The sequence below is a fragment of the Podarcis pityusensis genome (genome assembly GCF_964106645.2).
Source record: "Podarcis pityusensis genome assembly, chromosome: 3".
In the NCBI taxonomy this organism is placed as follows: Eukaryota; Metazoa; Chordata; class Lepidosauria; order Squamata; family Lacertidae; genus Podarcis; species Podarcis pityusensis.
The window spans coordinates 70,018,862-70,032,481 of record NC_138026.1 but is presented as its reverse complement, the minus strand read 5'-3'; the positions used below and the strand labels follow the sequence as shown (position 1 = coordinate 70,032,481).

The following is a 13,620-nucleotide window of genomic DNA, read 5'->3' as shown; positions in this document are numbered from 1 at the left end:
AACGACAATGTCCGGAGTTGGTCAAGTCTCAGTTGCCGGTGCAGGAGCAGAGACGAGATCAGCAGCAGCAGCAGCGTAAAAAGAAATTCTTCAAACAAAAACAGTCGGCTCAGCTGGTGACCGCCGAGGTCAAGATTGCTGATGAGAAACAAGCTGTCTGGGTGGTCGATTCGGGAGCGTCTCGGCACATCGTAAATTCAGATGAATTGTTTGTTTCCAAGAACTCAGCACAGCGCAGCCAGGTGGCTCTAGCAGACGGAAGTACTTCCGAAGTGATTTCGGGGGGTGCAGTTTTTGTTCCTTGTCTTCGTGAATGCCTGCAAAATGTACTTTGTGTGCCGTCATTAAGGAGCAATCTGATGTCTGTAGATTGTTTGCTAAAAGCTGGGTTTAAAGTGTATTTTGAAGGAGACAGTTGCATTATTAAGAAGGCTGGTGAGATTTTAGGCACTGCTAAGTCAGAGGGAGGCTTGTTTTGGCTTAAAGCAGGATCTCAAGTTGCAGCAGTAGTCAGTAAATCTCAGCCTGCAGTGAATAACAAAGCTATACATGACAACTGTGTGCACTTATTGCATAGGAAAATGGGGCATGCTTGCTGGAAAAGTGTACTAAAAATGTCTGAATTGGCTGATGGGGGTGATTTAAAGAGTTGTAACAAGTACCTTGATTGTAATGTTTGTAAAAAGGTTAAAACCCACAGAGTCTCTTACCCCAGAAGTGACAGAGTTAGTGAGTCACCGCTACAGCTGGTTCACATGGACGTAATTGGTCCATTTGCTGTAAGCAGGGGTGGATCGCGTTTTTCATTAACAATTGTGGATGACGCCACACGTTATTCTTGGGTTTTTCCCATGAAGAATAAGGGTGACGTGTTCACTAAGTTTAAAGGCTGGGTGGCATCTGTGGAAAGATTTCTGTCCATTAAACTCAAAAGGATTCAGACGGACAGAGGTGGCGAATTTATGTCAAATGCTTTTAAAGATTGGTTACAAAAGCGTGGCATTGGGCATAGAAAAACGAACGTTTTTTCCCCAGAGGAGAATGGCGTTGCAGAGCGAAAAAAACAGATCTTTACAAGATATGATGTTTGCCATGCTTGATGATGCTGATTTGCCCATGTCTTATTGGGGGGAGAGCATGCTCACCGCGTGTTATCTCCAAAATAGGCTCTTTCATCAAACAATAGGTACAACCCCGTACTTTAAATTGTTTCAGAAAAAACCTAAAATTGACCATTTGCATGTGTTTGGATCAAAAGCCTGGGTATTAATTCCAAAACAAATGAGAAAGAAGGGAGATCCTAAGACCAAACAGTTAGTGTTTGTGGGTTACCAGGAGCTGGGAAAAGGTTTCCGCTTTGCTGAAGGGACAAATGGCATTGTGATCTCCAGGAATGCCAGTTTTTGTGAACATAGTGGCTGGGAGAGACTACATGCCAATACTGAGGTTTGGTTTGAACCTTCCCCGGAGCTCCATGACTCTGAAGGTAAACACAGAGAATCAGAGTCTGAGGGGGAGGAAAGTTCAGATAAGAGCTCTCAAGAAAGTGGAGTTAGCCAGAGACCAGTTGCTAAGCAACAAAAGAGAGGTCGTAGTTCTGAGGAGGAAAGTGGGTCAGAAGAAAAATTTTCTCCCAGAAGATCTAAAAGACAAAACAAAGGAGTGCCTCCGGTGCGTTTTTCTCCAGATACTGCAAATGTGTTTAGTGTAATTGCAGAACCCAAGAGTTTTCAGGAGGTGTTAAAGTTACCAAAAGAGGAGGCAGAGCTCTGGAAACAGGCAATGGAGGAAGAGATGTCCTCTCTGAATGAGCACAAGGTTTTTACACCAGTAGCAGCGCCTGAGGGGGCAAAGATTGTAGGCTGCAGGTGGGTGTACAAACTTAAACCTCTGGTGACAGGAAAGTACAAATACAAAGCTCGTTTAGTGGCTCAAGGATATTCTCAGAGGCCTGGAAAAGATTATGATGAAACTTTTTCCCCTACTGCTAAGGGGGACAGTGTAAGGCTGATTTTAACGCTTGGAGCAAAGAGAAAACTCCTGTTAAACCATTTTGATATCCAGACTGCATATTTACATGCATCAATATCAGAAGACCTGTATCTAGCCGAACCGCCTGGTTATGAGACAGGTTCCAATAGAGTGTTAAAATTAAACAAAGCTCTATATGGTCTCAAACAGGCTGCAAGATCTTGGAACAAATGTTTCCATGAGGCCTTAGTGTCATTTGGTTTTAAGCAGAGTACAGCTGACAATTGTGTTTATGTACGTGGTACAGGCAGTGATCAAGAGTTTTGTCTGATTTATGTAGATGATGTATTGTATGCCTGCAAAACAGATAAACAAACTAAAAGGTTTGCCAAGCAATTGTCCAGTAAGTTCAAAGTGAAGGACTTAGGCCCGGTTAGGACATATCTAGGGTTGGAAGTGTGCTGGGCCCAAGATGGCAGCTGCCTAATTAGTCAGCAGAACAAAGTTAAACAGCTACTGACTACATACAGGATGCAGGATTGCAAAGGGGCAGCAGTGCCTATGGATCCAGGTTTCATAAAAACACTTCATGTAGATGAGAGTCCTGAATTTGAACATCCTGATGTATATCATTCTGTAATTGGAAGTTTATTGTATCTAGCACAGTGGTCCAGACCTGATATTAGCTATGCAGTAGGCATATTAAGTAGATTGGTCTCAAAACCCACACTAAATGCCTGGAAAGGGGTAAAACAAGTTCTGAGATACCTCAAACAGACAATTGGCTATATGTTGCAATTAAATTCTTCAGAGGATGAAATGTTGAGTTGCTTCTGTGATAGTGACTGGGGAAATTTGCCAGATAGAAAATCTGTCACAGGACTAGTCGTAATGGTCGGTGGAGCTTTAATCAGCTGGCGGTCACGCAAGCAAGATGTTGTAAGTGTGTCATCAACGGAATCCGAATATGCCGCATTGAGTGAATTGTGCAACGAGGTGATTTATTTCAAGCATTTGTTAACAGATTTAAATGTAAATTGTGGAGAACCAGTACAAGTTTACATTGATAATCAAGCTTGTATAACCTTAAGTAAAACAGAGGGTTTCAAATCGTGTTCCAAACATATCTCTGTAAAATACCAAAATGTACGTTGCTGTGTACAAGACAATATAATCACCTGTACTTATGTATCAAGTGAAGAAAATGTAGCAGATGTGTTAACTAAACCATTGGCAAAGGTAAAGAACAAGCGAATGTGCAAAGGTTTAGGTTTGCTGGAAAAATAATCTCCTACATAGGTGTATTTAATGTTAATTGTTCAGCAGAATCTGTGAGGGGGTGTTCAGTTTCTGTTAATTGATTCTCATGGGAAACTTGCAGATTCTGGCTTCAGACAATTAACTCAAGGCAGTGTCAATTTACTCTTGGCAGAAAGCCCAGGTCTGCTTGACCTAGAAACTACTTACTCTGATTGGTTAACGACCAGCACTCAACTCTGTTATCTAGGGATGGCTAGCACAGTTTGATGTGAGGTGTGTTAGGAGTAGAAGTGCTGTGTATGGTTATGAGAGAGAGAGAGAAAGAAAGGATTTATTTTGCTTTTATTTGTATGCAGAAACTCTGCTGGTTTTATTTTTCCTTTTAATAAATCCTGTAAATAGTTATGCTGAGTCTAGCTGACTAGTCATTACTGCCGCAACTAGCTTCTTTGCTGTGCAGGAAAACTCTGCTACGTTTGGGCTAAAGCCAATAGGGCTATGCCTGACACTCCAAAGTTCCATGACCTTCTACCCTGGTTGAAGCAGGGCTGTGGACCCACCACTCTGTTAGGCCCTGCCAGAATTTCAACTGCAGCCTTAGGACAGCATCCAACAGAAAGTTGATCATTATAAAACAATCTGGCAAAATAAAAACATTTCCACATCTTATTTCAGACTTTCTACAAAATAAGATCACATTGTTTGGGCTGTAATACGATTCAATGCTGCCCGTTTTCCTAATGTTAATGGCATTTTTTTCCTTTGAAAGCAGACACCACACTCTCCCACAGACCACATCACAAATTGATTTTGGAACACATATTTTGTCTTGAAATAGGTTTGCCATGAGATGTGTGGATCTGTCGCTCAAAAAATAGCCCCAAAGCCTTGAGTACAAGTAAAAAGTTATGCACTACTTTGGATACAGACCATGATTTGGTAAGGAGCCACTTCTGGACAGTGCCCCCACCCCCACCCCGGATTGTGAGGGTGGGAGAAGGAAGAATGTACAAAGAGATCCCTCTTTCCTCAGTGGTTCAGACCACATGCAGTTATAACAATAGTCACCACGCAGAATCAGTGACTTGTCCAGAGAGAGGCGACCCTCAATTAACCGTAAGCCAACATACTGGTTATAAATTACAAAAACACTAACGCATTTGCTAAAGAGGATTGTTTGGTACATAGGGATAACTTACTATAGGAGGACCAGTAACTGGAACCATGCAGACAGCTGCTCCAGGTGGGCAGTTGACATCTTTGATGGAATTCAACGGGCGGCAAATATTTATATAGAAATCTGGAGTAAGGTCAGAGGAATCATCGAACGTCTCATCAAATGCCTCATAGGAGCCCGTCCGATGTATCAAAGGAGAGAGGTCAATTATTGTGCTGCCATTTGTAACTGAGCATTCCACCTGTTTGCAGTGGGAGGAAGTTCCACAAATCAGCACTTGCAGATACTATTCCCCAAATGGCAACAAGCAAAAATGAAACCTAATTTATCGGGGTCTGTTCTTTTCTTAGTGCTCCCCCCCCCCACTGCACTGCAAGCCAATGTGTTCATTTGATGTGTTCAATCTGATCCCATCCCACCCTGAATCTCCCTTCAGTCTCTTTGTACTTCTCCAGCAGAGGTCACTTCTGTCTTGGTCCTGAATACACTTGATTGAAAGCAAATACCAGTGAAATGACACATGTTCCTGGGCTGAGCCATAGGCACAAGAAGATCAACTTTGCAGTTTATTTATTGGTCAAGGCAATAACAGCTAAAGGCCTTGATTAGCCTCTCCCTTCTTGACATTTCTGCTTCACAGCAGTTGCTGATGCTTTGAGAGCACTGCTAAGTTGTCCAACACACAGTGATATATTAATCTCAATGGAAAAAGAGGTCTCCATTGACCTACCGTTGGGATTCTTCTTCTCTTGACTGTTACTCACAACACTGAGCTCTGGAATTGACATAATACTACCCAGTGTCAAGGAACTGCACTGTGGGACTGTGAACTCCTTCACCCCCTCTTTCCTACTCCCTTGCATGCAAATTTGCTCTGCCCTCCATGCCTGGGGTGGAGGGGGGTTGTGACTGACCATTAATGATTTGGTTAAGTTTAATATGAATTCTGTTCCAGATATCCTGTGGATATCTACTGTTCCCTTAATCAAATGTAGAATTATGCCTGCACTGTACCAGAGTTATTGGCAAGAACTGCATTGTTTGGCAGGACTTTCAACTTCTCATCTGGCAACACAATTATACTGCCTCTGTTCTACTGTTACCTAAACAGAACACATCTATTCCTAAACAAAACAAAACCAAAAAGCCACCAGCTACCCCCTTCAACAAAAAAGAACAAGATACCACAAATTTTATGGATCTGAGAATTTTGTATTGCCTCCTCAAAAACACACAAAACCAACATCTGAAACTGGAGAATTTAAACCTGTGCCTTTTCAAACTTAAAAATATTGCTTGCAGGTATGGTTGTTACTTTGCCATTTTAGGTAACAGGAGCTTGATGAAATTGCCAATTCACTTACCGGACTCTCTTCTTCACAAGCTAAAGCCGTATGCCAAGAGAAATAATAGGCACATGCTGCCTCATCGAAAGAGACAAGGGCGGGCTGGCTACCTGGCCCAGCATCAGGCCTGCACACAAAGCTGAAATAGCTTGTATACTTCAGTTTAGGATTTGCAGGGCACGACTCTCCTCCGCTGTAGCTAAGTTTCAAAACTCCATCTTCATAAGTTAATGCTTTGGTCAGTCTTCCAGCACTGACTGGTTGCTGATGGCCACCAGTGACACAGACACCTATTAACAAGTTTAGAAGTGCAATGGGTGGGTTATGACGGAAGGAAGCTTGAGTTAAGCAGCTGCGCAATCCACTCCTTGGGCTGTTATATTTCAACAGAACTGAGAGGGATTACATTAGTTACACCAAGTAGTTGAGAACTTTGAGGACTTCGCTCAGAACAAGGAGGGTGTGAAAAGCACTCGTTCTTAGAACACTGGGTTAAAATTGTTCGTTGACTCACTGGGCAGCCTTAACACAGTCACTTGTGCTCAAGCTCAGCTCCCAATTTATAAAATGGGAAGAACTGTGACCTACATCTAGTTTGTGCAAGAAAATAATAGAATTCAATGTTAGCATTTTTAATTAGGTGAGATTAGATGATTCACTGGGCCACTTCCCACATGCTGCAGGGCATGATCCTGCACTTCCTCCTCTATGCACCCAGCATTTCCATCCTACCAACAATGGCAACAGCCATTCAAGTGTGGCCGCAAAATCCCAGACTGTATAGGCCCAAATCCCAGTTGACATGCCAGATGAAGTGTGCAATCTGATCAAGAATCTTATACCCATATGCATGGACGGCCAGTCACATTAGAGGTGGCACTGGTACACAGGGTAGGCAGGAAGGAGAGCAGTACAGGGTAAAAGCTATTTCCAATTAAAGTAGTAGAATTGCTGGCTGGATTTAGCCTGGTTATAAGTACAGGGACAGTTTCATGAGAACTCCACAGAACTTCCATGAGCTCCACTGAACACATTGCTGATATGTCCAGGCTTACCAACTCCACTGCCACATGGACCTCTGGCTTCATCACACACACTCAGTCGCAATATTCTCGGGTTCCTGTAATCAGGGACAGTATAACCATCCTGCCTCTTTAAAGAATTAAGGTCAAAGAGATGGCCTGCAAGAAAAGGGAGGGGGGAGAGGATAATTTAGCTTTTTAGCTTCCCTGCAGAGAGCAATTGAGATTTTTCTTTACCCAAGGAGTAGACCTTGGTGATGCTTTAAATCACAAGATGACCATCAACTCAGATTGCTTTCAAAGGGGATTAGAGAAGTTCATGGAGGAAATTGTCCTTCTGACTATGTATTACCTCTAGGATTAGAATACCAGTTGTGGGGAAACACAAATTGGGTGAATGCTGCTATTGGGTATCCTTGTGGGCCCCTAGCTGGGCACTGTCAACCAGGATGCTGCACCATATGGGCCTTTGATAAAGCAGCACTCTTGTGTACTTAGACATACACTTAGGAATACGAACAGGCACATGACCCATACAGGTACATGCACCAGAGATATGTGATTGGTTGCAGCACCTTGCTGTGTGCATGCATACACACTAAAGGGAGGTTTACCCAGTGTTGCGTGTGAAGCGGCCCATAAAATGAGGTAGCAACCACTCTCCCTCGATTACAGACAATCCACAAATAAATGTGACATTATTGGTAGCTTATGTTGTTTGCCCTCACAAAAGTATTTGTGTGTTCTGTTTCATATAACCTTCTGTCCTATTGGTGGATATTTGGGCATCTTGTTTTTTCTTCCACAGAACCAATAGCTGTACCCTGTACAATTGCACTGTAGCCCCAATGCAACCTTCCACTTGCATTTTACGGGTGCATTCCCTGTGATAAAACAGAATGACATATACCTGCAAGATTCAGGAGTTAGGGAAGGGCTCTTGCTTTACATGGCTCAATCCCAGGCATAATCCTTAGCATATTCAGGTGGGGCTGGGAAAAGTCCATCTGAAACCCTAAAGAGCTGCTGCCAGCCAGTGTTGACAATACTGAGCTGGATGGGCAGCCTGCCTGCCTCAGTATAAGGCAGCTTTCTATGTTCCACCAATGGACATGAGCAAGAACGAGTACCTATCACTAGGGTGTATGAGGCTGCTCCCTTCAGATTAGCCTGGGATCTCCCAAGATGGTTATTTGAGAGTCCTAAGTCCACTATTGCTCTCTCCCATGGAAGAACGATTAGAGGTTGATTCCGGTTACAGCTACCCCGACCAGGCCCACCTGTGTGTCAAAGGCTTACCTGTAAGAGGGTTGGATACTGTGCAATTGTTGTGCATGTTGGTTTTCAGAGGACACGCAGCAGCCGTGAACCATAGAAAAGTATATTCACAATCCTCAATGGCTGTTATAAGTTCAGGCTTGGAATCCTGGACAAAAACGGATATCAAAAAGTCAACATCTGCAAAACTTCTGCGCTGGGGTACTGACAATATTTCTTGCAGCACACTTTACCCTTTTGGGGGGAGGCAGCTGGAATGTTGACCCCTGGTAGCAGCCTACCTTCCCTTCAGAGGGTCTTAGCAAAGTTATTGTGGCCCAAAGACCCAAAAGTATAAATCCCCTTGGACATCCATCAGTTTAAGCTTCTGTTATAGAACCCTCATCACCACCCAAGATTAATCTGGACCACACACTGTTTGTTTCCTTTCCAGGGAACTACTCTGCGACGAGTTCCGCAGGGCAGCACAATTACTGCCTCGTCCTGCCAAGTGTTTTATTACCCACAGCTGCAGATTTGGGGGTAAATTTGTCATCTGCATGCTATCTAAGATTCCAATCCAATCCCATGGTCCATTATTACCCCCAGGAACCTATGCAATGGCTCTTCACATTGGGGGGGGGGGGAGACATAAAAAACCCGATCTACTTAGGCATACTTACAACTGCATTTCCGTCACACTTGAAGCGGATTATTGTAGACTTCTTCCTGATCTGGTCTGGACACTTCTCACCATTGATGTATTTAATAACAAAAATGCCATTTTGCCATTGGATTCCCTCAGACACCTCACCCAAGTTTATATACTTGGACCCATCCATCAGGCAAGCTGCAGAATCCGGTGAACAGAAATCTATGTTTGGCACCAGAAAAGAGGATGGGGAAGAGAAAATAAAGGGTTTAGCATTGCCTGATAGCCTACCCCACATTCTCTTGGTGGTGGTGGTGTTTTGGCACAAATAACATATTCAAGAAACGCTACCAAAAAACTTTTAGAGTCAATTCAAGCACACGCTTCTGAGGTGGCTACACCACTTCAACTTAATTCAGGGAAAAGTTGGGGCTTCTGAATGGGCAAAGTCTATATTATTTTTCAGAAATTATTTCGACATTCTTTTTCAGGACCACAATAACTCAAGGACCACTTCTCCCAAAATGAACCACCCTGAGATCACCATCGGAGGCTCTTCTTTGTGTGCCTCCTCCATGAGAGGTCTGGAGGGTAACAACATGATAACAAGCCTTTTCTGTGATGGCTCCCCGTTTGTGAAAACTCTCCCCAGGAAAGTTCATCTGGCACCCTCATTACATATCTTTGGGCACCAGGCAAAAACATTCCTCTTCTCCCAGGCTTTTGGCTAATTAAACTATCTACGGCCTTTAAAAGGGGGTGTGGGGGTGTTACTATGTTATGTATTTTTGTGTTTTTATATTGTAAACCACCCTGTGATCCTCGGATGAAGGGCATTATAGAAATTTAGTTAACAACAACAACAACAAACTTGCTGGTGTGCCAGCAAGGATTTGGCACACTGGGTCAACTTTAGACAAATACCTCCCCACATAAAATTGAGATGGCATAGTTCCTGGGCAAAGAAACAACACATATAATTAGCTCTATGTGTCATTTCTATATATACTCAGAATCAGCAAGTCTAGTAATAAAATTTAGCGTATTTAGGTTATTACCTGCCATCTTAATAGTAAGATGTTTGGGGTGTGCCAGGGAAAAATACCTTATCATATTAACCTTCAATTAAACAGAGAGGTATACAACGTTACAGTGGTACCTCTAGTTACGGACTTGATCCGTTCCAGGGTGCCGTTCGCACCCTGAAAAGTCCGCAAGTAGAGTGCCGCTTCTGCGCATGTGCAAAGTGCGCAGAATGCTTCTGTGCATGCATGCATGGCGAACCCAGAAGTATACACTTCCGGGTTTGTCGTGTTCCAAGCCAAAAAGACGAAACATGAACCTAACGCAACACGAGTCATATTCAGAGCAGACCTATTGAAATAAATGGATCTACAGTGGTACCTCGCAAGACGAATGCCTCGCAAGACAAAAAACTCGCTAGACGAAAGGGTTTTTTGTTTTTTGAGTTGCTTCGCAAGATGATTTTCCCTATGGGCTTGCTTCGCAAGACGGAAACGTCTTGCAAGTTTGTTTCCTTTTTCTTAACACCGTTAATACAGTTGCGACTTGACTTCAAGGAGCAACTCATAGAACGCGGTGTGGTAGCCTTTTTTGAGGTTTTTAAAGACTTTGGTGATTTTTGAAGCTTTTCCAAAACTTTCCCGACACCGTGCTTCGCAAGACGAAAAAAATCGCAAGACGACAAGACTTGCGGAACGAATTAATTTCGTCTTGCGAGGCACCACTGTATTCCCAAGTATGTCTTAGTTTGCTGTTATTCCCAAGATAGAACACATTCCACGACTATACAAAAATAAATACCAGGGTTAGGAAAAAACATTGCAAAGAGCAACAGGAATCAAGGACAGTGTGTTCACAATCACAGGTAGGAGCTGTTCCATTTACTACTCTTTTACCATGTAAAAAACCTATGTTCAGATTCACAGTGGGTTACAATAGTGCTTTTTAATCTCTTTTCCCACATCCAACTCTTTGGACACCAATGTTCTCAGTTTCAAGGAAGCTATGTAGGTCATTCCTCCCTTGCTCCAGGGTAATTTTTAAGACAATGAGGCAGAACTGGTACACTGTTGCACAAACAGAGAATGCTAGGAGAAGAATCAGATTACAGGGTGTTTACAGCTTTCACTTAGCCTTAAATAGGACACAGCAGGTTTCATAACACAGCTGCAACCATAAAAGAGTGAAGACAGCATTCACCTGCCCTCTCTACATGGAGAAGCCCAATATGAGAAACAAGACGGAGCGGGTGCACAGTGGATTGCCTTCTTCATAACACTCCAGTTCCCAATATACAGCTTATCTTGTAAGCAACATCAAATTTTGCTATGCTTTTCACCTGGTGTTGAGGCAACAGACAGGATGCTTAGCTGTGAGGTAAGTGGAGATAGGTCTTCCCCCTCTCCCTAAGGGATCTTGGGGCTCCAGTCACACTGCTACAGGATCCAACACTACTGCCACACACACACACACACACACACATTTGGGTAGCAGCAATGGGAAGAACTTGATTGTCAGTGGGTGTGGCTTTCTGCCTTCTAACATTTACCCAGCAGGCAGTCAAGGCCACGCACTTCTGACAGCACATGGGTTTGCGTAAATGCCTTGCTATGGTGAAGTGGTCCCCAACATTGCTGTGGTCTCCCTTCTTTCCCTCCCTGCCCCTGTGCAGTTCAATCCCTCTACTTGGCCCCACTCCTGCACACGCAGCTGCGCTGTCTCTCCAGCTCTTACCCGCTCCTCGATGTGGCACCAAAGATTTACAGACGTTGATGTAGTATTTTTGAGTAGAGTTAGTCATTGAAATGGCTTCCCAGTTCTCCTTATGCCGTGTCAGAGAGGAGAGATCATATGAGTTGCCGGTACTGTCTCTGCAACAGAACAAAGGACGTTTTACAGCAAAAAAAGTTAACAGAAGACATCCTGCGGAGAAGCACATCAACAGTGTAAGGAGTGCCAAAAAGTGCCATCAAAATCCAAGCAAACTTTCCTGTCCTGCCACATAGCTTATCTAGCAGAACGACTGCCATTCTTCTGTTAACTACTCTAGCCGCACAAAAGCTTCTCAAGTATCTAGGGGTTCCATATCTGAGAATCTGTACAACAAGATGGTCTTTTGACACCCACCATCTCACCACCACCCACTTCTTAGTTGTTTCTGCTGATGGCTAGGGAACAAGCGTTCTCCCCCACCCTCCAAATAAATCACACTGAATAGCTGCTTTAATGGCCTAGGCATCGCCATTTAACACAGACGGGACAGGAAGCCCTAAAGAAGGGATGGGGAGGAAATAAATTTATTGTTTTGACAGCCAGGTGAAGTCAACTTACTTATAGGAGCACTCGATAGACCTGGAAGGTGGGCAGGCAAGAGGAGTGTGCCACTCAAACAAATAGGTGCAATCCTCCATTTCCTTCAGAAACACTGGCTGAGAAAAGAAAGGTAAACCCCCCCACAACCCGTTACATACAGAAGCCGACAATACCAGTAGGGCTGAAAGCAGACAACCCTACTCCATCCGAGGTCTGGACTACGGATTATGCAAAACAGTAACCATCTGCAAAAAGGAGCTTCTGCTCCAGTGCACCATCTACATCTTACACTGGGGAAATGAACTGTGGTCCTATTCATACAAAAATTTAAAACAAGACCAAATGGATTTTAATCAGAAGGGTGAATTTGAAGTATTTTGGCTAACATAAATAATGGATTCAAGCTCATCGCCTTGGCATGTGCTGCTTTCACACTTTATTTATTTGCTCAGCCGTTTTTACCTTTTCTTTTTTAAAAACAAACTAATTTTGTTACTAACATATTTAGCTGTCCTAACGATATTTGGTTTTTCAGTACTTTTGGCCCACCCTACTTACCTGGTTCACATGCTGCATATAAATAAGCTGAATGAGAGCAGAATGAGGGCCTACCTGTGCAATTATGATTGGTGCCACATAAAGTCAGTGGAGAGGGAAGGGCAATGGCAATTATGGAATGAACTTGCAGATATCAAGCTCTATGCACAAAGCTACATGGTGGATGTAGTGTTCATGTAGGGCCCATCAGGTGGGCTCAGGGGCTGGGCACGCCTGTGCAACCCTGATCTCCAACTGCACATATAGCCAGCAGGGGCAGAACGTAAATCTGGGAGATGTCTCAATGATTCGCAGTAGATCAGTAAGTTCCTGATTCCCAGTTGTTTAAAAATACCAGCACAAAAATGACCCCTTTTCCTCCGGTAAATTATACAGCTGAAATGAAGAAAGCTTGCCAGGGTCGGGGCAGGGAGGAGATAAAGAGTGGGGTTTTTTTGTGCATAGAAGTATTGTGTCTCCACTCCAGTCTGGCATGCAAAGTAAAATTCCTAGGTTCAGACTATTTTTATTCAGACTATTCTTTTTCACCAGGCTCTGGAAGGTGGATCTCTAGATTCCAGTTAATTATAAATAAATAAAATAGCCCATGCAGATCCTGCAAGTCTGATGTCTGCCCCCCCAGGCTCTATGAGGTTACAGCTATGTGTGCTTAGAGCTTATGGCTTTGAAGGAAGAGTAACATAAGAGGTTTTGACAATCACATCTGATATTAACACCCAAGTCTGCTTACCTGCGAATTACTTTCAGGATCACAATAGAACAATATGGCTGTTGACCGCTGATATATCTTGTGGCATGTCTCCCCGTTGGTGTAGTTAATTTTGATTAATCCATTTTCGTATGTCAGCTTTGTAGTTTTCAAACCTGAACAGTGAATTATAAAGAGTATACTAACTGAAGGCACAGGAGTTTTGTACTGTAAACATTAGCCATATAGACTAAAGTTAATTTGGCCCAGTGGGTCCCCCAATGCTGCCTTATTTTGTCAACAGTCAGCTTGCAAAGCACACTAGGGAATGACAGCTCTAAAAAGAAAAGCTT

The 13,620-nt window shown here is 43.3% G+C and overlaps 2 protein-coding genes across 4 annotated transcripts in view; one reads left to right on the top strand and one right to left on the bottom strand.

Moving 5' to 3' along the window:
* IGF2R (insulin like growth factor 2 receptor) overlaps window positions 1–13,620 on the bottom strand; it is a 76,234-nt gene that overhangs the window by 18,431 nt on the left and 44,183 nt on the right. The window contains exons 28-35 of the mRNA XM_081000651.1: window positions 13,310–13,443; window positions 12,040–12,137; window positions 11,443–11,579; window positions 8,717–8,907; window positions 8,076–8,202; window positions 6,810–6,935; window positions 5,773–6,044; window positions 4,431–4,649 (exon numbers count right to left, since the gene is read on the bottom strand). Coding sequence (XP_080856777.1) covers window positions 4,431–4,649; window positions 5,773–6,044; window positions 6,810–6,935; window positions 8,076–8,202; window positions 8,717–8,907; window positions 11,443–11,579; window positions 12,040–12,137; window positions 13,310–13,443 — 1,304 coding nt within the window. The remainder of the gene's footprint in view (window positions 1–4,430; window positions 4,650–5,772; window positions 6,045–6,809; window positions 6,936–8,075; window positions 8,203–8,716; window positions 8,908–11,442; window positions 11,580–12,039; window positions 12,138–13,309; window positions 13,444–13,620) is intronic.
* Window positions 10,476–13,620, top strand: part of LOC308474444 (proto-oncogene Mas-like) — a 61,428-nt gene continuing 58,283 nt past the window's right edge. For all 3 annotated transcript variants that reach the window (XR_013984728.1, XR_013984729.1, XM_081000721.1), the window contains exon 1: window positions 10,476–11,085. The gene's annotated coding sequence lies outside the window, so the exon portion shown is untranslated. The remainder of the gene's footprint in view (window positions 11,086–13,620) is intronic.